Source organism: Drosophila subobscura, chromosome A, assembly GCF_008121235.1.
Source record: "Drosophila subobscura isolate 14011-0131.10 chromosome A, UCBerk_Dsub_1.0, whole genome shotgun sequence".
Taxonomy (NCBI): Eukaryota; Metazoa; Arthropoda; class Insecta; order Diptera; family Drosophilidae; genus Drosophila; species Drosophila subobscura.
Window position 1 is genome coordinate 17,099,368 of NC_048530.1, and position 27,826 is coordinate 17,127,193.

The window sequence follows — 27,826 nt, forward strand, 5'->3', positions numbered from 1 at the left end:
TCTTGAAGCGAACTTCGGGCACTGTTGGCTCTTCGCTTGGAATTTATTATCCACTGGCCTTATAGATATTGTTTACAATCGCCAGTCCCTTGGGTGTCCAAGCGCTCAATTAGCAAACACTTTCGACTTGCACCACACACCCCCCCAGCACCCATCCCTAATCAGACACGCAGCTGGCAGGGCAGCTGGCAGGGCAGCTGGCACCTGGGTGCTGCTCCTCCAGCATGGCTTACAATATGAGGAATGCAACTGGGAGTTGGCACTCATTTCATTAGGCAAAGAGCTGCCTGCAGCTTATTCCCAGCTGTCTCCCATCCTGGGCCGAGTGTCACTGTTGCAGCAACGTGCCAAGTGCATTTCGTGGCACTCCGTGGCAGGCAACTTCTCGCCTGCTCGGTGCAGGAGCACTCCCTGCCTGCGGCTAGGACTCGAAAGTGGGTGCCCCGCGTGCCTTTGCATTTGTCCTTTAACGCTTTTTGCTTTTGCAAATATTTTCCAAGTTTTGCTTTTGCTTTTGCTTTTGGCTTTTCTCTCTCTTTGCTTTGCTTTTGCTTTTGCTTTGCTTTCCTTTGCGTCCTGACGTATGCCACTTCTAGTGCCGCCTTCTCCTCGGCTCCTCTGCTGCCGCCTTTTGCTTATTTTTCTTCCACTTCTTTCCTGGCTGATTGTGTGCTGTCGTGCAAGGCTTCGCTTTGCGAGTCCCTTTTTGCAGCCCTATCCTCCGTCGCCGTCTTCTACTCAGCCCCCAGTCGTCGTCGTCTTCGCCTTCGTCGTCGTCTTTGCCTTCGCCTTTGCCTTTGCCTTTGCCTTTCACGTTGTCGCTGTCTTCCTTCTCCGTGCCATCGTCTTCGTTTTTTGTTGTTTTTTTTTTTTGGGCCTGTCCCAATGACCGAGTGGCGGCCCCGCGCCCCAACAGCCGAAGCCGAAGCCAAAGCCGTAGCCATAACCATAGCCATAGCCGTTCTCGTTGCCGAAGCCGAAGCCGTCCCACGAGTCCCCCTGCAAGTGGAAACTGGCACAAGCCGAGCGGCAGCCGAAAGGCAAACGAGCGCCTCTGCCGAGCGAACTGAACGAAAGTCACACTCTGCGGACGCACACGCGCTGCGGCAGCTGACAGTTTCAGTAAACCACGGAGACGAACGGATTACGGGTAACGAAACAGCAGCAGCACCAGCTTCAGCACCAGCTTCAGCACCACCAGCGGCAGTAGCATTGGCAATACCAGAAACAGAAGCAGAGACAGAGAGGCTCTGGATCAGGCACAGGCAAAGGCAGAGGAGAACGAAAGAAACCACAAAATAATAGCAAAGATTGCGAGGTGCAGGGTGTCCTGCTGCACTGAGAGAGCAGCAAGAAATGTTCAAAGTTGCAGGAATTTGCCACTCGTAATACACATAAAAAACATATATAGAGGGACAAATATATAAGTGCCTTGAGCAGTGCGCAGGAGGCAAACGGCAAACGGCAAACGGCCAACGGCAACCACAAAAAACCGAAACCGAAACCAATGCCAAAAGGAGAGCCCAAAACGAAACGAAAAAAAAACGGAGCAAAGTCCAAAGAAAGTTTTACATAAGTTTCGCCCCAAACGGCAAGGCAAAACTGTGTGTTTCCTCTCCTCTCAGTTCTTGTTCTTTTTTTTGTACATTTTTTTTCAAGTGTGACCCAAAAAGCAAGAAAAAAACCGAAACGAAACGAAGCGAAAGACAAGCAGGAGGCAGCAAGTAGTCAGCAAGCAGTGAAGGAGAGGAGCAACCAGCAAGCAGTGCTGCCACAGAAATATTCGAGAATCTAACAATACGAGTACATAATATACACACTCTGTGTATGTGTGTGTGTGTGTGTGTGTTGCTGTCAAATCTGTTAAATCACGCGAGTGCCCCTGCAGCCCCTCCACCCGCAAGTGCCTGCCCGAGCTCCTGTGTTAAACATTCATCCACTGTCTGTACATACATTTATGTACTGTACTGTATTTTTTCGTGCTTGTTATATTTTAAATGCGGTTCCTGTTCTTTTTTTTCTGTGCCTGTGTCTGTGCCTGTGTCTGTGTGTGTGAGCGCGTGTTTGCCCTGGCGTATACTTGATGCGGTGCCACAACGATTGCGTATACGCCTAGTTCTCCCCGTGCGTGTGTCTCTGTGTGTGTGTGTGTGTGTGTGTGCGAGTGTGCGTCACACACAGAACGTGTTAAGCAGGGTTGCCACCACCAGCAGCACCAGCAGCAGCACCACCCAGTCGCCCAGTACGCTGCCCCCTTCCCCGATTAAACTTTCGGTTTGTTGTTTATAATGAAGCGTCAAGCTCGAAAGCAGGCAACGCAGAATTGTTACAACAAATTAAGAGAGAGCCCCAAAAAAACGAGAAAAGACAGGGACAGAGACAGAGAGAGAGAGAGCATAAAGAGAGGCGCACACATACACATGGGGGGGAACTTGTTCGATGGCCTTAGCTAAGGAGTTTACTCTCTTGCATGTGTCCCGTGTGCTGTGTGCCGTGTGCCGTGTGCCATGCCTCATGCCGCACCGCACCGCGCGTACTTTCGATTTTTCGTGACTTGCTTGCTGCCTTCTTGTGTGCGGCTGGCTGTCCTTTGTTGCTGCTTCTGTTGCTGTTGGTGATGGCACACACAGTCCCGTCCCTGCTCCACGGCATACTCCATGCTGCTCCTGCTGCTGCTCTGCGGCATTCGCCTGCTGTTTAGGTTATGTGTATCTGGCATGTCCTTTTTCCTTTCCTCTTTGAAGCGCGCATATGCCATGTGGCACACAGGCAGAGGCAAAAGGCAATGGCACAGGCAGCGGCAGCGACAGCGACAGCGACAGCGACGTCTGCGTCAGCATGAAGCGAAATGAAACTCAACACAATTCAACTTAAACTCAACTCGAAAATCAACACCAAACGAGCACCAAAGAGAGCGTCAGCCAGTCATTCGGTCAGTCTGTCATTCAGTCAGTCTGTCGCTCGTTTAGTCTCTCAGTCGGCCATTCAGTCAGCCTTCTTTTCTAGTCTTTCCAGTCAATCGGTCTGTCGCTCTGTCGCTCTGTCGGTGGGTCGGTCGGTCAGTCGGCCAAAGCTGGCGCCTTGCTAACTGGCTAAGCGGTTACCCCCCCAGCCCCCTCTTGCCGCAGGACACCCGTGCCGCGTTTCGTTCGTTGAGGCTCGGCTCGGCTCGGCTCGGGTGGTGCGCAAAATGAGCCAAAACGAGCGAAGGAATAACGAGGAGGATGAGGATGAGGACGAGGCCACGAGGAGAACAGAACAGAACAGAGCAGCAGCCACCAGAAAGAGTGACAAAGAGAGAGAGAGAGTGAAAAAGAAAGGCGAGAGAGAGTGAGAGAGACAGCTGGAGTGCCGGGGGGAGCTGTGGCATGGCAGGCAGTCAAATTGCCTTGGTTTCGCCTACTTTTAGGCAACAAAAACACAAAATGGAATGACAGAGAGGAAAAGAAACCAGCGAAATTGTGCAACTCTTTTGAAGTTGTTGAAATTGTCTGGCAGAACAATAAAGGGTGGCAGAGGGGGGTAGAGCTGGCCCCTTCCCCCCACTGTAGAGCTCCACCGATGGAGGGAATTTTGTGCTATAAGCCATGGCCCATGGCCCATGGCCCATGGCCCCGCACTCCGGCCTGCACTGGCTAATTGTGATGTAAAATACATGCATACACATGTATATGTATATGTAAATGTATATATGTAACTACATACATGGGCATGTACATACTCCAATGACATCCGCTTGACATGCCATTATTTGCTCAACATTAGTTGTCGTGCTCGAGCTCAGCGGCAACGGCGAGTCAATAGAGTTAATGGCAATCGCAACGAGTTGTCACGGCTCCACGGCATGTACATACATGTGTACTGCATGTAAATAAACATACGTACTATACATATACATATACATACTCCATCCAAGCTGTAGCCCCTTGCTGTGCCACGCACTTTAATCCCCCCAACTCCGAGCAGAAGCACTCGTTGGCTTCGCCACTGAACTTTTGCATCTGCTTATTGCACGGCCTGATAATCGGGTGGGAAGCTGACTGAATGCCTGGCCAACTTTTTGCATTAGAAACGGATTTCGAGCACACCTTTGGGTGGGTGTTTTTCCTTTCATTTACGCTGCCCAGAAACAGCACAGACAGGGTACAGGATACAGGATATAGAATATAGCATCCAGGATGAGCAGTTAGTGGATTGTCCCAGGAGCGCGCCTCCGTTAAGCATTCTTATTGGTTCTGGCCACCTTTGGGGGCATCTACACAGCCGCACACGGACCCACACGGACCGACCGTTGCGCGTGTTCAATTGGTTTTCTTTCATAGCTGTGGGTTTTTTTTTGGTTTTTCTTGTTTTGGTGTAAAAAGTTTACATAACCCAAATTGCCGCATAAATAAATTATTAAATACGTGACGTGGAAATGGTCAGAGAGGCCAGAGGCCAGAGACCAGTGGCCCAATGTGGCATATGCAGGGCTTTGTTCTATTGTGCGACTTCATTCCCCAGAGCATATGCAATCAGGACATGGGGGACAGAACGGAACAGGACAGACGGCAGTCCAATAAGAGCATTGACAAATGTTTGTGTGGCCATATGGAGCCCGTTCCCGTTCCCGATCCCAATCCCGATCCTGGCCATCAGTGTAATTTATTTGTTGATAATTGAATGATGCCAGTGACTCGATGACCAGTTTGAGTTTCCAACGATTCTCATCCCAGACAGTTTTCATCATGCACTCAATTAGCTTCCAATAAGTTAACGAAAAAGTGGAAAGTTTGAATAATTGATTGGCAATTAGCTGCCATTAGAATGCCTCAAGTCTCCCACCCACACACACAAAGAGTGGAGAGTGGAGAGTGGAGAGTGTCCCCGAGGAGGTTTTGTCTTTCTTGTAATTATAGCCAAATGGCCACTCAGGTAAACTGAACCTCCTATTTGTGGGCTAGCCATGGGCATTCCCGATAAACTTCCCCGCTAAATGCGGATATCATTTGAGGTGACTTCCAATGATAAGTTGTGGCGCTGCTGCTCGAGCACATTTTCTCAGCTGGCTTCAATATTTGATAAGCAATTATCTGCCATTGGAGTGACTCAACGAAAGCGACGACCCAGAACCTTGAGGCCCCCATGCGATGTGTGTAAATATGTATTTATCTATGTACAAATGCATCTCCATTTGTTACGATTCTTTTGCATAATTCCATGACCACCAGTTGACGGCAATTATTGTCGCTGGCTCGAGAGTGTTTCTTGGAACCCAATCCAGTGTCCGGTGTCCAGTGTGGATGGTGGATTGTGGACTGTGGACTGCATCGATTGGTAGCTGGCCAAGGAAGGGCATGGCCCGAAGCGGGTCAAAATGATTTGTGATAATAACTGTCGTTCTATATTTGAGGCTGACTCGAGAGAGGCTTGTTGTGGGGGAATGGGGAATGGGCTCGTAAGTTATGGACGCTTCTGGTGCCAGCGGCGCATATCCCTATAGCCAGTCGGACTGCTGCCAAATGCCCCGAAATGCCGTTGCTGTTGTTGTTGCAGCTAATGTGTGGCCACACAAGGAAGGCAAGGAAAAGCAGCCGCCATCAACTGAATGACCTAAAAATAGCATAAGTCACAGCACAGGGCAGTGGGGCATGCACCAGGAGGGGCAGGGAGCGGGGTGCGGTGGGCTGGGGTGGGGTGGCACAACAGAAAGGAAATTGTGTTGACAACGAAGGGAGAGCGCTCGCGAGTGGGTGCAGGGGAGTGTATGTAGATGGGGCTAGAGTATAGTAGAGGATGTTCTGGTGGCTTCGGCCTCGCACCCGACAAGCGAGTGGTCACACTTTCACTCACACACACACACACACACACATGCAGCCATGCCACTGCTTCTTTTTCGAGTCTTTAGCTCCACTTGAAGTTGGTTCTCGCTCTCTCTGTGTCGCTCTGTCTCTTCCTTGGGAACGTTGCGTAAAAATGAATAGAAGTGCAACACAACTCAATTCGCAACGTTGTTGGCGTGCCGAATGTCGCATTGTTTTTGTTTTTTCGAGTGCAAACATTCTGCGAGTCGCGGAGTGGAGTGGCCCAGCGACTGAGTGCAATCAAGCAGAATGTTTAATGAGTGCATCGACGAGCAATTAAGCAGTGCCCAGAAAACACAAAACACAAAGCACAGAACAGAAAACAATCAAAATGGGCGAATAAATTATTGAGCAATTCGGGATGCCGGCTACAACGGACAAACGTCAATCACTCTCACACGAACACGAACACGAACACACAAGGATACATAATCGTCCATCAAAGGCCGCCCCCCAACAGAGTGGCGCGTAACTATTTACGTGCGCGTTAACGTATCGTTCTCCGCTGCTGCTGCTGCTGCTGCAACTGCTTGCCTCCTCCCTCCTCCTGTGCAAGCAGTGGGTGGTTCGTGGCTCGTTGCTCGTGGCTCGTGGCTCGTGGCTAGCATTCGCCGTCGCTTTCGCGTTCGCGTTCGTGTTCGCACTCCTGTGCCTCGCCCCTGTGCCACTTGACTCTCATATCCATCTGGCACACGGCGCTGGTGTTCACTCTCTCTCTGAATCTCTCCTGCAGGCGACGCTGGCAAAATTGAAACAATAAAGCAGAAACAGCAACAGCAACAGAAACAGAGACCACAAAATAATAATAGCAATAGTTTGATAATAGGCGGACAGCTTAGGCAGCTCCAATAAAATCATAGCAATAATCCACACTAAAACCAAATGCAAATAATACCAGCAAATAATAATAATAATAATAATATTAATTAATGCATCACAACAGTAATACATAATAGCTCTCTGGGAACAAAGCGGAGCGTTCGAAGCGTAATCGCAGCGTCGTCTTCACCACTTCTCCAGCTTCGAAACCGAAACCGAAAACAAAATCCAAGGAACTCAAATATAGAAACAAACTAAAGCAAAAGCGAAAACACACACACCAAAAACCAAATACAAAATAATACTTATAAACAAAAAAAAAACAACAAACAAATTCATCTTCTACTTGTTCTTCTGCTTCGAATTTCTTCGTCTTCGGCTCCGTTATAAATATATTATTATATATTATACATCATATAAATACATACATCGTGTGTGTGTGTGTGTGTGCGCGTGTGTGTGTGCGCGTCGCTTGTGCACAGGTGTATGTGAACGTGTGAGCTACAACAGCAGCAATAATAGTTAAAAAACAGCAACAGCAACGGCAACAGCAGCATCAACTACTTGCAACTACAACAAGCGCAGCAGCCAGCGAAATAGCAGCCAAAGCAACAGCGGCAACAACAGCCACCACAGCGACTACCACAATTGCAGCAACAACAACAACAAGCAGAGCATCAGCGAAAGCAGGCAGTCAAGCGCTACATCGATTGACATCGATTAACGGTGAGCTCAAGCCATTTACTTACTTCCACACTGCTTGCAATTGATCTTCCCCCAATTGCTTGCTCTCACCAATGCTCTCACAACTGTGGGCTTGGCTTGACCATTTGCACGTACGAGTACTGCTTGCATTGGCCAGCCACCAGCCACCTGATTTTCGTACTGCTTTACACATTTGAAAAAGCCCGCGCCCCTTCCCTTCAAGACAGTGTTAACATTCAGCAATCGAACTTCTAATTGTTTCAACTTCTCGATTCGAGAATCCCGTGAACTCTGCTGCTGCGATCTTCCCGTTTGCTCTTCAGCATTCGCCCAACTGCTGTTCTGCTCTTTTCAGCTATAGTTTCGCTCAGCTCTCAGCGCCTTCAAATGAATCGAATCATTTGAACGGTTCACACAAATCCCTTACCTCCACTTTTAACTGCTGGAATCGTACCCCTGGCACTGCTCACCATCAAGAAATTCTGCTCCACTGTGTAGTTTTGTGGTGAAATCAAGAGGAATAGTTTGAAGAGCTTTGCCAAACGGCATTAATCCAGTCAATGCAACATGCAATGTAGCCGTGCAGCATTTAGCCTCGCGATAGCAAGACCAAATCGAAGTCCTACACTTTCCATTGCTCCATTGACGTGTGCCATTTTGCAGATCCAAAGTATGCAAAGAAATCATCCACTAAAAACAATTTCCGCCTGATATTAATCCCATTTGATCTCCACCCAGAAGCGAGTCGCTGCTGAAGCAGGCTTTGGCTCTGCTCTACCACCGAATTGAATTCAATGCTGAAGGATGTCAGCCCTAAAGGTGTTACGTTCCATTACAAATATTCCGAGTGTAGCTGATTCTGATTGTCTTTGCTCTGTGGAACAAAATGATGAGCCCGGCACGATTATGTCATGCTTTCTTGTCGCTGGCTGGAGCTCTCAGTCAGACCTGAAGTCGGGCCATCAATGGGTCTTCATTCCCTCGCCAATCCGCTAAAATCCAACATCCAACCTCCAAATCCTTCATCGTTCCTTCTTCATCCTCCTCTTTCCTTGCCTCATTCAGTGCCTTGCCCCTGCTGCTCGTTTTGGTCTGCAACCTTTTGCTGGCTTTTGGAGGGCAAACTCTTGCCTCTTGGCAGGCTGAGAGAAACGAAATTCCTGAACAGCAGCGGCCTGAGCGGCAGAGCCGATTGCTTCGTTAAGAGAAGAGGAAACCCAAAAATATATTGCATTAGTCCAAGGCGGCAAGAGCAAGCAGCCAAGCAGCCAAACAGCCAAACAGCCAAAGAGGCAAAAGAGTCTAAGAAGTTACCCGCCATGCGCAGCACCATGCCGAAGAGAGTCCCAGTGCCCCCAGTGCTCTGCTCTCTCTCCTCGCTCTCTCCCGCTGACTACTCTCCTGGCCATGTACAATTCATTGACTAACAACATGCCACACTTCGTTCAGTTTTGTTGTTCGCCCCAAAGAAACCGAAATTGGTCAACAATTAGCTGACAGCCGCCTCAGCCGCTTTCAAGTGGGTAAACATGAAGGCAGCGAATGGTAAGGGAAGGGAAGGGAAGGGAAGGGAATCACTTACCCTATCGATACTTCCTCTACGCTCTCCACCGATATGCGATATTCATTTCGATATGCGGCAAACCTAACTGCAAATGCATAATACATACATACATACATACATACATACATGTGTACATACATGTGTACATAGCATAGGAATGTCGGTGTTTGTGTTTCCATTTCGAACCAACCCACCCCACCCCACCCATTTGCATATTGACAAAAAAGAACTCGGTCGCTTTTGTCGCATTTCGCATGGGGAATTCTCGACAGACCCACTCCCACTCCCACTCCCCTCTCCCCCACCACCTCTCCCCAACTAATCCACGCTTCCTTCACTCCCCCCCATCGCTGGAGGGTCATTCACGGGCGAGCCGAATGAGTCATGGGGGCCGTGCCAAAAATAATTTGGCGATTGTCGAGAATTAATTAGAAATTTTGCGAATTCCATGAATGAACTAAGCATGTGCCTTGTGCTCCAAATGTGTGCGTCTTCCTCTTACATATGTACATATGTACATACATATGTAAATCTATGTATGTACATATGTAAGAGTTCATCTATGTTTCATGTTCATTCTATGTATGCGGCAGTCAGGCCGCCAGGCAGCACGGCGAATTATCGAACTGACCTACTTTTATGTTCGATGCACACACACTCGCACACACACAGCTGTGCCAAAAAAAAGCACACACACACACACACACACTTACAAATGGGAAAGAGAGTGCTTTGACCTTAGCGGAGGCTGCTTATATAAGAGTCCACTATCGACACGGACACGGACACGGACAGAGGCCCAGCATGGAGCACGGCCCTGTCCGGTCCCGTTCTGCTCTGTCCTGTCAGGAGCATATTTTATTTGTATCCATTTTGGATCAACGCGAATCGGGTGTGTGTTCCTCTTTTATTGATTGTTTTCTGCATTTGACGTTTGATTGCATTTCATTTCATTTAATGGGTAATGGGTAATGCGTCTGCGATAATCCAATTAGTCAGCTGTTGGGGTTTCCATTTCCACTTCCATTTCAGTTTCAGTTTTAGCGGCAACCGGGATCAATGCTCTGCTGGCCCAAGCCCAAGCCCCAACCCCAACCCCAATCCCCCATCATGCATGCTTAACGCTAATCTAATCGAAAAACTAATTCAGTTTTTAATTGATTTTCACTTTTACTTGCAGCATCGTGCTAAGCGGCGGGCGCTAATCGAACATGGCGCCTCGGATATAGTTGTAGCTTTAATGTAGCAGGCGACATCCATGTGCCTCATGTGAGTAACACCCCACCCAAAGTCCCGCTTGGGTTTGGTTTTCCATTCTTTGATGTTATTTTCTGTGTTGTTTTGTTGCAGGCCTTGGAAATCTAAGGCTCTCATCGTTGGCCGCATAGACAATGACAGAAGATTCCGACTCGATATCTGAGGAAGAACGCAGTTTGTTCCGTCCCTTTACCCGCGAATCATTGGTGCAAATCGAACAACGCATTGCCGCTGAACATGAAAAGCAGAAGGAGCTGGAAAGAAAGAGAGCCGAGGGAGAGGTGGTAATTATTTCTAGCTGAATGTCGTGCCGTACAATTCGTACTTGATTTCCGCTGTGCTGTGCCCTCTACTATATACATATATGTGCTCTACTCTGCTCTTTATCCGTATACTACGTACACATACATACCCATATATATTGTGTATCTATATCTCTCTGTCTCTCTCTATCTCTCTCAACGTCTAAGTGAATTGAATTCCCATTGAGAAATGCCCAGCTCGATGATCGAAGCTGATTGGTCGCGGCACGATCATCGATCAGCGGTCATCGACTGTCGACTGTCGACTGTCGCCTATCGATAATCGAGCAACGATCAACGCTAATGCGCTTTTGTTCGTGCTTCAACTTAAGCCTGAACGTCTATTATACGTACAAACATTATTTACCCACACAAATACCTCCATTTACATTCCCATACATCAGAGCCCACCCCTCAACCAGCAAGCGCCACTAAGTATTTGGCCACGCGTGTCCGTATACATATGTATATGTACCGTACTGTATCTGTACCGTACTGTATCTGTATCTGTGTACTCGTATGCATATGGAATGTGTCTCTTCTATGTGTAACCGTATATGTATCCATGTATCCCATTTTCTACCCATTAATCGATCGTCCCAGCTGTTGTGCCAAATCGGAATAACCGACAATAGATATCGCCCTGCAACCATCCATCCATCCATCCATCTATCCATCCATTGCACCATAAATCGGAGTCTCAGTCTCATTCCATTCATATTTATACGTGTACCTCCTCCTACTCGTATTTGTGTGCTTAAACCCTTTTGTCAAGGACCCTCCCCTCTCTCCCCCCCTCCACTCTACTAGCTCTCAACTAATAACTGTCAACTGTACCATGTACCATTTTCTGCTATCATTTCACACTCAAAAAGAAAACAAAAATCTTAAATTCTAAAATTCCGAAATTCCGAAATTCCAAAATTCCTCGTAAATGTTTTGATCGTAGTGAAGAATCCATAAAACTCACAAACTTTTTCGTTGACTTCTTTTCGTTGGCTTCTCTTTTCGGTTAATAACAAAATTCCAAAAACTTTTCTTTTTCTCTTTTTGTTTGATTTTGGTTCTGCATTTGTCCGATCCACAAACCCAACCCCAACGAATCCCTCAAATTCCGCTCACTCTTTGCATAACTATCGTAAAACCTATCGAAACTGTACAATTTATTTCCAGCCATAATCGTTGTATGTTTGTTTGTCTGTTCGTTTGTTCGTTTGTTCGTTTGTTCAATTGTTTCCACATTTGAAGAGTACTTAAACCCTGTGTGTGTGTATTCTGTAACCTATTGGCTTCGTAATGTGTTATCGTAATCTGTATCGTAATCGATTGATGATTATCCATCCGTGAATTCTATTTTCCTTACATTTGATTTGATTTGACAGCAACCCAAATTACAGCAAATACTTTTTACCATTATCTCTATCATTATTGGTCAAAGGCTAGAAGTGTTTTTAGCTTCTATTAATTGTTTTTCGATTCGATTTCGATTTCGATTTTGTTTTGATTTGATTTCATTTGACAAGCAACTGCCATGTGCCACCCCCATGCCCACGCCCACGCCCACACCCATGTCCAAGTCCGCCACACATCCATGGGTTCGTCTCAGCCAGCAAATCGCCACGTGCCGTCCTGTAAATATCTTCTAAAATCCAAACAAACTCGTACAATGTGAATAACAAAAACCGATAAACAAAATTCAAGACATAAATCTGCACATTTGCTATTCATTAGAATCAGAATCAGAATCAGAATCAACATCAGCCACAGACTCAGAGCATTGCCAACCCAATCACTTGTGTAGCTGTGTGCTCCATCTTCGTCAACTGAATCACAGGTGTAGGGAGTATCAGCACGCGAACAGAGATCCTCCTGAAAGCCTCACAATCTGAATGGAAAGAGAAGCTTGGCTACAAACGTACACCAGCGAACGAGTCAGAAAAGAACACAAAACAGCTGAGGAAAAACAGCAACAGAAAGATCTGAGCTACGCTGGAATGATGGAGCAATGGGACACTCACACAAAAGAGCAAGCAAAAGTGTGAATCAAACGCTCCTGAATACTCTCCTCTGCGAAGCAACAACAGCAACAAATCGGCCGACAACTTTTAGCCTCTGTCTCTGTGTCGTCTGTCTCCATTTTCGTGTCCGTCTTCCTTTCTTTCTGTCTCCCAGTCTCACTTTTTACGCTGTCTCTGTCTCTGTCTTCCCTTCCCACACACCCAACCAACCACTCGCACTCTCTGTTGCGCCCACACCACAAACAGAACACACAGAACACACCGCAGAAAGCAAACATTGAACACAGACAAAAGAGAGGCGCAAGAGCCCCACCATAGAATAAAACGCAGAGAGCATTACTATCCATATATCCACATTCATGACTAAGTACGACCAAGTGCTTGCTGTGCGCATAGAGAGAACGAACAGGCGGGATAGATTCAATTCCCAATTTATTATCTATGTACTCCAATATACCGCCCCCCCTCTGACCCCACTGACCCCTCTGACAAAATGCCAAACTTCTCACATACATAACCACTTTTCTACCATTTGTTTTTTCTTTCGTGTACTCTTTTCCGTTTCATTTACAAAACTTTTTCTCTACTTTTTGAACGCGCTGCTGTCTGGACGAAAAACAAAAACAAAACCAAAACAAAAACCAAAACAAAAACCATCAAATGAATATAAATATATAAAATGAATAAAAATCAATAAATAATCAATGATGCAAAAATGCTGCAAAAATGCAAATCGCGTCGCTTGCATAATGCCAAAAAATGTGCAACCAAAAAACGAACAAAAACTTATGAAACTTATAAATATTATCGAATATCAATATGCATTTTCCTCCACACTTTTTACTCGCAAATGAATGCTCGCCCCGTAACCAAATGCCAAAATACCAAATACCAAATACCAATTCCAAATCTTCTTTCAGCCGCAATATGGTCGCAAGAAAAAACAAAAAGAAGTAAGATTTCTCTTAGCCAAGCAACAACAACAACAACAAATGTACCCACAAAATAACCCCAAACCCCAGACCCTCCCCAACACAGACAAATCCCAGAGAATCTCAGTGTCTCGATGGAAGGAGATTTTCGGTTCTCTCATTTTGTGCCTTTGATTTGAGTTGAGAAAACGTTTTCCTTTTAGCCGAATACTTTTCGTTGCTCAATTTGATACTGATATTTATTTTTGATTTCGAATTGGTTTCGTTCCACCTACTGTGTGCCTAAAACAAGCTTGTTTTCCGTTTTTAATACTTGTAACTAATTGTGTACCTACTTGCCACTAAACCCCACACTCCCCGCCACCTGCTCTAACTGTAACTGTAACTGTAACAAACCCGAACCCGGTACACAAACTCGTACCAACTTAGCTTAGCTCTGAGCATCCTTTGAGCTCCGTTTTTTAGCCTAAGTTCAACATTTTTCCTACTCTAAATATCTGCCAAAACTCCCCTCTGCCCAGGGACGCTTATTGCAAAAAGAGACATCGAATATGCTCACCTGTAAATAGCTGAACTAAAACAAAATGCAGCTGAAAATGTGCTTCCTTTTCTAATGCTTTCCCTCAGTCTTAGCTGCTGGCTCTTGCATAGAATCTCCAAGGCTAAAGCCATAAAAAGATTTCCCCTGCACCCATTAAAGTTTCGTGTAATTATTATGGACAGAACTGTGCAAAAGCCACGGCTATAGCCACTTCGGTTGTCCGAAGACAAGAAACCAACGCAAATATTTCCCTTATATAATATTCCCTCTTTTATTCTATCTACTATTTGCTATCAAGCTGAAGCTTACGCTTACAAAGAGCCTTTGTCATTTGGCATTGCCTGCGGGCTTTAATTACTTATCAATGTGACTCAATATCACAGAGTGCCCGTGCTCTGTTCGCCCCGTGTAAGGCGCTTACCGGTCCCAGGCAGTGAAATCAATGCCAGGCGACCCACTAAATGTGCATAACACATGTATTAATAGCCAATCAAGGTTCCACCCAGAATCCCCCTCTTCCAACACACCCAACCGACAACAAAATACAACTAAAATACTCGTACTCGTATCTGTATCTGTATCTAAGTGTACCTATTATACATATATACATTATGTGTGTGTTTGCCAGCTAATATTCGAGTAATTTGTGTGCGTATATGTGTAATCGATGTTGTTCCTTACCATAAATAAGTAGAGCTGTATAAACTAAGCTTCCACCCGAACCCGAACCTAAAACAGTACCAAAACCAGTACCAAAAGCAGTACCAAAACCAGTAACCAAAGTGATTCCATGGGCGATACAGTTTATAGGGATAGAAGTACTTGGAGATAGGTCTCGCGTTGCCTCGAGAGATGGATAGTTCTCGAGGGTTACAGTTCGGTGAGGTGATTGTTTCTTTTGACCATACTATGCAGATGTCTGATGATTTACCCCCACGGAAAGAAAGCAATTTGCAAAGATTTCGACCCGCAAATGTTTGCATTGCTGCCACCATTCCATTACAAATTCCATATAAACAAGTATCTACAAATAACCAAAAGAGTGTGAATCAGGCATCGAGCTCGGCGAGCAGAGTGTTGCCAGAGTCTTACCAGAGTGTTGCCAGAGCGCGTTGCCAGATCGTCTTGTAAGTTGTGAGCAAGTAAAAGCAAAGAGAGTAAGTGCCGCCAGCTACAGTTAAATGGAAATTACAATCTAGTAAACGCCACTTGGGTGCCATATCGAAGCTAGTGCCAAACAAGCAGGGCACATCAAATATCAGATATACCTTTGTATATAGTGGTATCTGTCCCAGGAGAGTGCGTGCAGAGTGACAGAGCACAGCATGCATGTGACTTTATTCTCTCTCGTTCTCTTGGGGCCGGCATCCTGCATCCCATTTGCAATGTTTGGCATTATCTGTTGGTTCTCGTTTAGCATTTAGATGAACATGCCACACTCGTACCCACTAGATACCTAAGAGGTTCATCACTTTCGGTTATGAGCGCTATCATTTGTAGTTGGCTTCAGAGTAAACTGTAGTACATCCCCGTGAGTCCACTCCTACTGCCTACTGCCTACTGCCTAATGCCCCATACCGCCTACTTCCCAACTGCCCAACTGCCCTGCTACTTCCCCATGCCGCGTGAGTGGGTGAATGTCTGTACATATGCATGCATGTGTGTGTGTGTGCGCGCATGTTCATTGTTGCATTTCGCATGCAAAGTTCTTTCTTTTCACTCTATATTGTAGCACACTTTATCAAGTATTACGCAGCGAAGCTCCATCCGCATTCCCATTCCTATCCCCGTGAGCCGATCCAATCCGATCCCTTACAAAGTCTTCAATCGCACCTAACCTCACTTAACCCAAACCTAACCTCACACGCTGCGGCTGCTCCGCGGCAAGCGTCATAAATTTGTAATCAGAGCGAAGGCTATAGCTTCAGAGGCCCCCCCACTACACAGGACATAACTGAACAGAACAGAACAGAACAGAACAGAGCCCAGGCGACTTGTGTCCGGTCGGAACCGGTCGGCTGCCATACCAACTATCTCCCCTTCCCCCCTTCAGCAGCTGGCTCGGTGTGTGGTGCGGTTTTCCTTTTCCTTTTATTATTAGTTTAAATATAGACTTGGGTTGGATGTTTGGAAAGCGTGGCCCAGCCAAGAGAGAGGAATATCCCACACCGCACAGCGAGCAACGAGCTACGGGCAACGAGGAACGAGCAACGAGCAACGAGTTGGGGCAACTTCAGTGCCTGCTTCGGGGCATTGGGTGTTCGTGTGGGTTCCTCCGCAATTGCGTCAATGCTTTTTTTTCTTTTACCAAATACACACACAGCTACACACACACATACAGACACAATCTAATTGTCACGCCAAGCCAACTATTATGGAATTTTTTGCTTCAGTTTTCCTTTTGTGGCCTGGCCCACGCCATGCAATATACACGCTCTCCTCTCACTCTCACTCTCTATATACTGTGTATACGTATATATACCAGGAAGAGGAGAGGAGCGGAGAGCAGAGGGAGAGCCAAACATTTCATAAAGTGACGTTAGAGTTTTTGTGCCTTGTGCCTTGTGCTTTTGGCTTTACTTTTGCTTTTGGCATTGCATGTCCGTGTCCATGGAAAGTAAAAACTAAACTACATTCTCAGCCAGAGCTCCTCGTTCTCGCGACTCCCCCAGAAATCGATAGGGACAGGGATAGGAATGGGTGGGCTGTACTAGAACTAAATGGAGGAACCAACAAAACAAACAAATGAAAGGACGAACGACGGAACGAGGGAACGAGGAAACGACGGAACGAATAACACAGGACAAGGCAGTCATCAGTGGGCCGGAATAAATGTCATACAAGCTGCATGACAGAGCAATTAAACTGTGCCCAAACATGCTCAACTACTCGTGATAATAATTGTTCACGGCAATAATCACACATTGCACATTGCACATTGCAACACAAAAAAGCAATAACCAAATAACCGACATTCAAAGTCGGTACAGTAGGTACCCCCACAGCAATGAGTTCCTACCATTAAAATGCACCAAAAAACCCAAGTGCCCCACGCTGTTTCCCTCTACGCTTTCCTTAGTTTTCTTAGAGCGAAGTGTAATTTTTTTTCTATTTGTTGTTTAGCGTTTAACAACATTGCACACTAACGGAACGTTGTACAACACTTGCCTTGGATTAACTTAGCTATCATTCGAATTGCGTTACAGTTTCCGTTTCCGTTTCCGTTCCCCCACCAAGCTCCCCCTTCTACCTACACTATTTTCATTTATGTTTCTGACATGACGAAAAGATGCGTCTAAAGAAAACCCTATTGAAATGATGATGCGCCCCAAGAGATTGACCCAACTTGGTTTGGACTTTTGCATACCGAAAAGCGAAACGAAATTTAACCTATTCCCAGTACCCCGATTCCCCATTCCCGAGCCCAAAGCTATAGCTATCTCCATCTTTAGCAACTCTTAGTCTCCATCTATGTATGCCCCCGTGTATATATATACTCGATAAATATGTATATATATAAATAAATCCCTGATATGCAAAACTGTAAACCAAAACCGAAATTAATAGCCAAAACGAAAGCGCTTGAAATTGATGTTAGTTTTTGTGTCTCTCAGTTCCGATACCTAATACCAAATAAACCTGACACCCAATACCCAATACCTAATACCCGATTTCTGATTTAACTCTTTCGATTCCATTTTGAGTTGGATTCTGTGCTGGGTATGCTGTGTTCAGCAAGTGCCGCACCAGCCACATGCAACCCGTCGACCATTTGCTAATCCATTGTCTGTACAATCTTCTGTTTTATCCAACATCCAACACCACGACGAACCACCACAGATCCGATATGATGACGAGGACGAGGATGAAGGTCCACAACCGGATCCTACACTTGAACAGGGTGTGCCAATACCTGTTCGACTGCAGGGCAGCTTCCCTCCGGAATTGGCCTCCACTCCTCTCGAGGATATCGATCCCTTCTACAGCAATATACTGGTAAGTAAGTGGCCTGGCCAACAGCCGACAGCCGACAGCCAACAGGCAATAGTCAATCCATTAGTCAGGCGATTCAATCAGGGAAAGCCCCGACTGAAGCGGAAACTGAATTTCCTACCCCCGATGCGTATATCCCTCTACATATCTATCCCTCTTTATCTCTCCTTCTCTCTCCCTCGCAGACCTTCGTAGTTGTAAGCAAAGGAAAAGATATTTTTCGCTTTTCTGCCTCAAAAGCAATGTATCTGCTCGATCCATTCAATCCGATACGTCGTGTGGCCATTTACATTTTAGTGCATCCACTATTTTCGTTATTCATCATTACCACAATTCTCGTCAACTGCATCCTGATGATAATGCCGACAACGCCCACAGTTGAGTCCACTGAGTAAGTACACCGCCAACTCCTGCCCCAGTATGTGTCTCAGATATCACAGCGTACTATATCTCGTACGTGCGTGTATCTCTACTCGTATATGTAACTATAGATCTATCTATCTATATCCACATAACCGAAAACACACTTGATTTGGTTGACTTTCTCATTTCGACCCTTAGAACAAATTTTGTTTTGTTTTGTTTTCTTTTTGTTATTGTTATTACTCTTCGGTTTGTGGTTCTTTGAGTTCACTTGACTACAATTTATCTACATATATTTAAATTTCTATATATTCTCTGTACTAGACATATAAGTATATACATATACCTATATGCCATATAATCGATATAACTACTACTTAAACCTAAACGATATATATCTATAAATGTAACTTTTTCGATATTTATGCAGATGTGTACGAGTATTTAGGTCAAACTTGAATTTCTTACCTCTATATTTTATTTCAACAAGAGCAAATAAGAGCGCAAAAGCGACACAAAAAAAACAAAAAAAATTAATACAAAATAAAAACCAAACTGAAAACAGCAACAAACCAAAGTGCAATCTAAATCCCACTTAAACTTGACCATTATTTTGATAAAACCCAAACTGTTGCAGACAAAGGCGAACACCAACGAAACACCAGCGAAAACATTCAAACTCAAAATTCAATTCAAGTCGAGTCGAGTCGAGTAGCTCCAATATCATGATGCATACATCTATCTACCTATCTATCTATCTAACTAACTATCCAACTGCGTACATATACAATCGCTGTACAATATTACTCGTAGTTCGAGGGCTCATTGCAGGCAGCTGTTATACATATGTGCCTGTTGAGTGGCCCTTCTCTTGTATTATATACACACAGCGCTCCAACCGAATCAAACTGCATAATGCATCTTCCATTTACTCAACTATTATACATAAATCCAACTGTACTGAGTAATTGTGCAATACTCGATTCGATTTTGTCGGTAATAGAGTCAGTCCCAATACAACAAAAAAACCTCCATTCAAAGCTCATTCCAACTGTAAATTTGCCTCGCTCGCTAGACCATCTTCTTGTTATGGGTACACCCCATATACATATAAGCAATAATCCAATACTTATGTACGTATGCCCCTGAGGATTGGATATCCAATCTCGGGACTGTTGTAGCTGTAGTCCAGCTATGACTGAACCAGTTGAACTGGTTGGTTTTGGTTTGTTCACGTTTCGAATTGAATTCATTTGTACAAAAAAATCAACGTAAATCTTTGCTCAAAATAGACGACTCTGTAGTGCTCTAGTATACATACATATAGATACTTACATATATCACTGATGTATCCATAGTTAGCTTATGTAAATTGTTTAAGTCATTTCTAAGTACGTATCATCGTATGTAAAATGTTCAATGTAAAATGTAAATGTAAACTTTCAAATGTAATCTCAAACCCCAATTTAATCCCTAGACTAGAACCATTTTATAGAGACATTCAATTTTGATCATCTAATTAATAGTTAGTGTAAACAACAAATCCCACAACCCCCAGCTACTTAAGAGTCCTTTATACAATCGAAATTAAATACATAGTTTATACATGACTAGCGACATAGAGACACACACACATACATACGTACATACTTATATCAAATGTTGTATATGGTAGTGCCAGGAATAGTGTTGGGTTGGGAATATAGAAAGATTGAACGTAGTTTTGTCGTATACCTAGAACATCCTTAGTACAGTCTGCGCTAAAACATTGAAAACATCTGGCTCTCTCTCGTTTTCGTCCCCCGTTCCTGCCCCCTCATACCACATCCATATGAAGGGGAGGGACATTCCCGTTGAAAGTATTCATAGATAGACTCGATTCGATTAGTGCTCATACGTAACTAGTACTAATATCTAGTACTTGTAACTAGCACTTGTACTCTCTCTTAGTTGCTAGCATCAGCTGTCCATTACCTTTGGGCGCTGTATCTCATTATCTCGTAAATATATCCCACATGTAAACTCGTATTCGTAGTGGTATCTTTTGTATTAAAGAAAAAAACATAGAACAAAGAAAAAATATTAAATGCGAGCAAAAGGTGCTTCGAAAGCGATGAACAAAGCGAAAAGAAGCTAACTGTAAAGTGAAAAGAGTTACGTCATTTTTCTAGCTGATATCAAAGTTATTGTCGCAGATTTGGTATCAGAATTGAACACCCTAATGTCCAAAACGGAGCTAGACAGATTAACTGAGAGAGAGAGAGAGAGAGAGCGAGACTGAGCAAAAGAAGTGCAGTTGGCAGAAACGGCACTTGAACTTGGGTAAGGGCAGGACGCGGTCGTCGGAGAATAGACCTGGGATGTGGGAACGGTGAAGCAGAGAGCGAAACGCACACAGCCAGACAGAAAGAGAGAGAGAGAGCGAGAGCGAAGCAGCTCCAAAATGAAACAGCAGGTAGCGGCGCATAACTTAAGAAACGCACGAAGCCACAGCGACAGCCACAGCCACACACAAACATAACCACAGCGAGAAAGGAAAGCGAAAGCGAAAGGCGAAAGGGAAAGGGAAAGGAAGAGGCTGCACCTTCAATGTGGGTCGCCGTTGCCCGCTGTGTGGGAGCAGTGGCGTGGGCGAAGGGGGGTCACACTCGTGCGGGCCCCTGAGAAAGACATAATACCTGCAATTAAAACACAACTCAAGTGTCCTTCACAGGCATTGGGGCCTAGGTCAAACGCATTCTCAACCCTTAAGGCCCCCCCCTGCAACCACCGCCCCTCTTCTGCATAGCATCTCAGCAGAGCATCCCAGCAGCGCTGCGACTTTGAACTAGTTTAAGCAGAACAGCAGCGAAGAAAATAGGCAAAAATTCTAGGTTGGGTCTCGAAGGTTTTGATACCCTTGCAGATCGATTGTTTTCCCTTTAATGATTGAATGATTAGCCCAAAGACTGCGATTAACATTAGCTACAGTTTATGATATCCGTACGGGAATATGCAAAAAAACCTACGAGTATTCTGTCTCAGCACAGTCATGCTTAAAGCTGTCAAATGGCTAACGTCAAGTCAGGCCACAAACAATAAGAGCTCCAGCCACTGGCAGCTGAAGGTCGTGCTATTGATCTGACACCCACATGACAGCAATCACATTCGAGAAGCAGCAGCAGCATTCGAGGCGCATTCGAGGCGCATTCGAGCCGCATCAGCGACATCATTCATACCCCCACTCATGGCAGTCAGGCAGTGGCTAGTGAATGCAGTTGGGCGTTAAGTATTAACCATTATTGACATTGACAATTGTCTTGGGTCGGGCTGTACTCGTGCCACTACTCATTGACTGACTGCCTGACTGCCTGACTGTCTGTCTATCTGCATCTCAATCTGTTGTGCTCGTAATTAGGGCTACTCTTTCCCTTTGGCACCAAACCACTTGCTGGCCGAGTGGCCTTTTGATGTGTTCCATTCCATTGCACTCCAACAGTATTCAATGCGGTCCATTTGAGTCCGTTTCAGTACGTTCCATTCCGTTCCGATGCGGTGTGCTGCGGGGGTGTGGGGTTTGTTCTGTTCTGTTTCTGGGAATTGTTTTGTGTTTAAGCAGCTCTTTGGATTCGATTTGATTCTTATGCAATGTCTCATCTCTAGCTGTGTGTAAAGTGTGGGTATGTGGCTGCCACTGTGTGTGTGACCCCTTCTTGGAAGCAATCTGGAGCAAGAGCAAGAGCAAGAGCCGGGCACAAGCGAAAGCGATTTGCCCAGATACCATCTACACATGTGCGCATCGTAGCCGTATCCGTGTGACACCATTCACCGTTCGAGAGACAGATGCGGGACACACACGGGGCACACAGAGGGTCAGAGCCGGGGTATGGCCTCCTAGCTGAATTGCAAATTGTTAGGATAATCATTTAAGTTAGTTTTAAAGTAATATGTGTAAGTTTTCCTGCTGCCTGCTGCCTGCTGTCCGCCCCTTCATCGATTAACACCTTCCGGCCGTTATTAATTATGAACTTTGGCCATCCATCATGAAGCACCACGAATGGGCACGGGCAGCTGCAAGCTGGGAGTCTGCTTAAGCGGCGGGCGGTGAAGCCAACTTGTGGACAGGTGGACAGCCGTTCCATTGCAGCATTCCAGGCATTCCGACTGTGCAGGAGAATACTTTTACTCGGCTACTACTCCACTGCTTAACCACTCTAACTAACTTATTTTCATGGCATTTATTCAATATTTCAATATTTGATTTCCATCTATGTACCACATCCATGTTTTTTCCTGGACAATTTTACAATTTCTGGTTTTCTTTGTGTGTGTTTTGTGTTGAAGACCCATCAGGCAGTTAGCCAAATTACAAACAAAAAGAAGAAGTTTACTAAATCAATATGAATTCATATGAAGTGCATTCAAAAGAAAAACAAAACAAACAAAAAATATATAAATATAAAGCTAAAAACAAAATAAGAACCAAATCCAACAACAAATTGCATTTCGAAATTCAATTCGTTTTTAGGGTGATATTCACCGGAATCTACACATTTGAATCAGCTGTTAAAGTGATGGCACGAGGTTTCATTTTATGCCCGTTTACGTATCTTAGAGATGCATGGAATTGGCTGGACTTCGTAGTAATAGCTTTAGCGTGAGTTATATATATATATACCTTATATACATCCCAACATATATCTTGATTACTTAATTACAATTGACTTATAACCCAAACCATCCACCCACCAACCATTCATAAACACCAAACACAGAAGCTATTACAGCCATCATCATCCATTGCCCAGGAAGATCATCGTTTCGTTTCGTTTCGTTTCTTGTGTTGTACTTACTTGACTTCAGAGTTGCTTCTGTGTTCCCTCATCCACATCCACATCCACATCCATCGAGTGTAATCCGTAGACAAGTCCGTACTAGCATTCCACCTGTTCCCCCGCTCATCTGAGTACATTTTGCCACCTACTTGTTTTGGTTTTTTAAGGTTTTCTTTTCGTTTCGTTTGCGTTTTCTATTCGGTTTCAGTTTATTGAAGTTTACAGTCAGTTGACTTCTGATTACAAATTAGCCGTATTTGCATACAATATTTATTATTATTATGAACAATTTATGCAAAAAAATAATCAAGAGCATACACACCTCATTACCATAATCAGGTCAGTGTGTGTGTGTGTGTGTGTGTGTGCCATTGTGTGTGTGTATCGTTGTGTAATGTCGCATAATTAGTAACGGCAAATTATGGGGGCGTTCATTAAAAGCAAAAAGAAATAAAGGCATTCAGATGACGGGTTCATGTTGCATGCAGCGCATATGCTGCACTCTCGCACGAGTCTGGAGGCATGTTTTGCCACTCTATTTAATTCAATCAAGCTGCCAGACTGTTTCACAGCACCAAAATCGGCATCAGCATCGGGATATAAATATGTAGAGCTTTCAATTACCACTGGAACAGAGCTGCCACAGCACGTAGCATATAACATGGCAGTTGTGGCACATTTTAAGTCAGCTAAAAAAACACTAAATCAGCCATCAAAATACATGTCAGAAAAACCAGAGTAGAAGCCTCGATTAATTAGAGGAAATCAGAGTGTGCGTTGTGGATCCGCTGTTAATGTCCGATCTGTGAAATAACATTATGAAACAATTGATTGTTGCGTTTTTGCGTTTTCGGTGCTGCTGTCTTTGCACCAATAAATGGCTCGAAAATCGAAAGCAAAGCGAATGGAGCCAGACGACGAGTTGGAGGTGGAGTACAGTCGATGGCGGGATGGAGCAGGGAAATGGTAGAAGCACACAGACACAAAAGTTCCGTTAGCTGAGAATTTTATTGATTTATTTTTGCCGTTACTAATGACGCGCTCAACCACACACACACACACACACACACAGAGCCACACACAGAGAGACACACACGGACACCCATAAAAGCACAGGCCTGGATTTTCTACGATTATTTCTAATACCATCAACACACACACACACACACACAGACACACATGCACACAGATGAAAGAGCCATAAACAAATTTGTTGTTGTCGCCAAAGTTGATTTTAGTTCCATTTCTCATCTTTTTCGTTTTCTTACTTCTTTTTTGGTGTTGTCTCTTTTTGTTTCTCTCCTTTTCGTTTCACATTCACCGCTTGCTTTCCTTTTGTGTTCTTGTTGTATCGTGACAATTCCATTTCATTGCTTTCTGCTTCATTTCAAGCATTTATGGGAGCTGTCTATTTGGCTTTTTGGGGTCTGGTCTCTATGGGGAACGGGACACCATTCCATGGGGTACGGGGTACGAGAGGGTGTTGACTGAACGAGCCTGACTGTGTCGTGCAGCACATTTGAATTTGGTGGCGCCGCCCGGACGCGCAGCCTTGGCTCGGCAATGCCAAGCACGGCATTTTTAAAGCTCCTCCTTAAAGCTAGAACGGTAAGGGTGGAGGTCTTTTATGGGAAAATCAAACTAGCGAGTGAATGATTCACTCTCGCTTTCCACATAAATACATATGTAAATACGCACAAATGAATTTACATACATAGAAGAGGTTACACGCCGTAAAATGATATTTAAGGGGGCGTTCGTTAAGGCAGAGAAAGCAGAGACGAGCGACCGAGTGAACATTCACTCGCTGTTAGTGGCTAAGAGACATCTGGCGAGTAGACTGCAGCGAGAAGAATGGCCAAGTACTCTTGAGGAAAAGCAAGGCAGCAAGCATGAACACAGAAATAATGCACAGAGGGTGATGGATGTCCTGTCACTTCTCCGCCATCCGAAGGGGCTAATCTCGAGGAAAACATTTCTTTTTGGTACTTTCGGTGGACAGTGCCTGCGGGGCCGGACAATTATATGACGGCATCGCACGCAATGCCAGACAAATCGATAAATATTCATGAAAAAATAACTCTAGCTGCTGCTGCAGGAGGAAGAATTCCCCCTAGGATGACGTACATAGCGGTCACAGACGAGGGCTGGTGGATAGGGGGCGAAGCGGAGTCTATTAATATTTTTATTGCCTGCCTCAAGGAGGGGCGGGACTGTGCGTATGGTGCATGCCACATATTGATCAGAGAGAAGGAGCAAAGGCTAATTTACAAAATGTTGAATAAACCGCTGGGAGCAGGCATTATTTATTTTTGGTACATGCGTATGTCAAAGTTTGCTTTCAATTTGGGCCTTTTATCATCATCCATAGCACACACACACACACAAAAACACATACACTAATGCAGCCGCATTCAGCACTCGTTTGATTTTACCTTAATTGCCTTTGCAAACAAAACCTTTGCCCTCTGACCATTTGTAATTACCAACGAGAAGCAAAGTTCAGATCAGTTCCACGAATCAGCAGATCGTATCGAACCAAATCTATAAATAAACCTACACACACACACATACATGCATACATATGTACATATATGCATAGCTATACATGCACACATACATACATACTCATGTGTATATCGTATGGCAATCTAATTACTAATCCTTGATGACATTTTGTGTACATATCCGTAATGGCTGACAAACAACTACAACAACAACCGCTCAACTGCCTCAACAATGCAATCTGCAATCGGCAATCGACAATCGGTTAATCGATCAACACAGTTATGTGACCATGGGTATAGATTTAGGTAACCTTGCAGCCCTGCGAACGTTTAGGGTGCTGCGAGCGCTTAAAACCGTAGCCATTGTGCCAGGTATGATTTCGAAACGCAACTGCCAGAACATTTGGCATGTGCATGCATATGTATCTGCTCTCCTACTGCTTTATACCAATACTAAATATCAAATGAAACTGCGTACTAATTAAATTTATTGCATATCCTGCTTTGCCCCCACCTACAACCGACCACAACGAAAACCACAACCAAAGGCTTGAAAACCATTGTCGGTGCGGTCATCGAATCTGTAAAGAATCTGCGCGATGTGATAATTTTGACAATGTTCTCCCTGTCGGTGTTCGCGCTGATGGGGCTGCAAATCTACATGGGCGTGCTAACGCAGAAGTGCATCAAGAAGTTCCCGCTGGATGGCTCCTGGGGCAACCTGACCGACGAGAACTGGGCCTATCACAATCTCAACAGCTCCAATTGGTACTCGGAGGACGACGGCATATCCTTCCCGTTATGCGGTAATATTTCTGGAGCGGGGTAAGTGCACAGGCAGAGACAGGACAGAGTCCCACTCTGGGGATCATTGATCGATCGTTACTCAACGAAATTAATGAATTGCTTGCGGACCGAGAGCTTGTCGATTTCCCTTGTTCTCTTTAATTTCCCTCTCCGACTCGTGTTCGCAGGCAATGTGAGGACGACTACGTGTGTCTGCAGGGGTTCGGTCCGAACCCGAACTATGGCTACACCAGTTTCGATTCGTTCGGTTGGGCGTTTCTGTCCGCCTTCCGGCTGATGACGCAGGACTTCTGGGAGGACCTGTATCAGCTGGTGTTGCGTGCCGCAGGACCCTGGCACATGCTGTTCTTTATAGTCATCATCTTCCTAGGTTCATTCTATCTTGTGAATTTGATTTTGGCCATTGTTGCCATGTCGTATGACGAATTGCAAAAGAAGGCCGAAGAAGAAGAGGCTGCCGAAGAGGAGGCGATACGTGTAAGTAGAGAACCGCCAGTGCAGCTGCAACTGCACCTGCTCCTGCTACCACAGCAGCAGCAGCAGCAAGTGCAACGCAGTGGGACAAACAACAACAAGAACAGACCACAACAGACTAAACAGAAGCCAAAACATCTACAAAAAGAAACCCAAACCCAAACACAAACTCAAATTCAAACTCCAAACTCAACTAACTCCAGAACAGAACTGTTAGATAATTTCAATTTCGATTGCTGAGCGAACACAATCGATTATTGAGAATACCTATCACTGACAGCCAGCCAAGCAGCTACAACAGACTTGCTTTTTTCTTTTGTATGTATATATATGAATCGACTACTCGTATGTATATCGTAAGACCTGTGTATCGTAAACTGTAAATCGTAACTCGTAACTCGTAACTCGTAAACCGTATATCGTATGCCTAGATACTCGTAATTGTCTATCAATTTAATCAACAAAACAAACGCCATAATCTTCCTCTCTCTCTCTCTCTCTCTCTCGCTATCCAAACATTTAACAAATTCAAATTCAAAAAGAACAAAAACTTTCGCGCATACTCGTGCTGTCCGTTCCCGTCCGTCCACGAGAGCTTGGGTGCTGCACAGCCGCCCTGCCAGGCGGCTAACCAACTGCTTCCAAGCAAACATATTTGTAGCATACAAGTAAAAATCACAAACTATTTAGCTTCCTCCTTCACTCGACACCCTGGCATGCCAGTCTCTGGTAATCGGGCCTCCCAGCTCTCGCTCTCTCACACTCTTCCCCTCTCGCTGTCTGTCTACCTATCGCTCTCTCTCTCTTTATCTGACAAAATATATATCTATCCGTACTCCCAGGAGGAGGCGTATACATGCATACATCTACTATACATATATCCTTAT

The 27,826-nt window shown here is 45.0% G+C and overlaps 1 protein-coding gene and 1 long non-coding RNA gene across 51 annotated transcripts in view; both read left to right on the forward strand.

Annotated features, from left to right (window-relative positions):
• Positions 1–1,095: 1,095 nt before the first annotated feature.
• Positions 1,096–6,713, forward strand: LOC117903558. The gene is made up of 2 exons (XR_004649514.1): positions 1,096–1,150; positions 6,577–6,713. It is a non-coding gene; the product is annotated as an uncharacterized LOC117903558 (long non-coding RNA).
• A 521-nt stretch (positions 6,714–7,234) lies between these two features.
• Positions 7,235–27,826, forward strand: part of LOC117903527 (sodium channel protein para) — a 60,769-nt gene continuing 40,177 nt past the window's right edge. For 32 of the 50 annotated variants that reach the window (XM_034815646.1, XM_034815656.1, XM_034815672.1 and 29 more), the window contains exons 1-10: positions 7,235–7,388; positions 10,112–10,200; positions 10,282–10,472; positions 13,429–13,461; positions 17,822–17,977; positions 18,160–18,365; positions 22,845–22,973; positions 25,939–26,030; positions 26,207–26,483; positions 26,633–26,942. In XM_034815646.1, coding sequence (XP_034671537.1) covers positions 10,323–10,472; positions 13,429–13,461; positions 17,822–17,977; positions 18,160–18,365; positions 22,845–22,973; positions 25,939–26,030; positions 26,207–26,483; positions 26,633–26,942 — 1,353 coding nt within the window. In that variant the 5' untranslated portion in view covers positions 7,235–7,388; positions 10,112–10,200; positions 10,282–10,322. The remainder of the gene's footprint in view (positions 7,389–10,111; positions 10,201–10,281; positions 10,473–13,428; positions 13,462–17,821; positions 17,978–18,159; positions 18,366–22,844; positions 22,974–25,938; positions 26,031–26,206; positions 26,484–26,632; positions 26,943–27,826) is intronic. The other 18 variants (XM_034815652.1, XM_034815669.1, XM_034815657.1 and 15 more) reach the window with 2 other exon arrangements.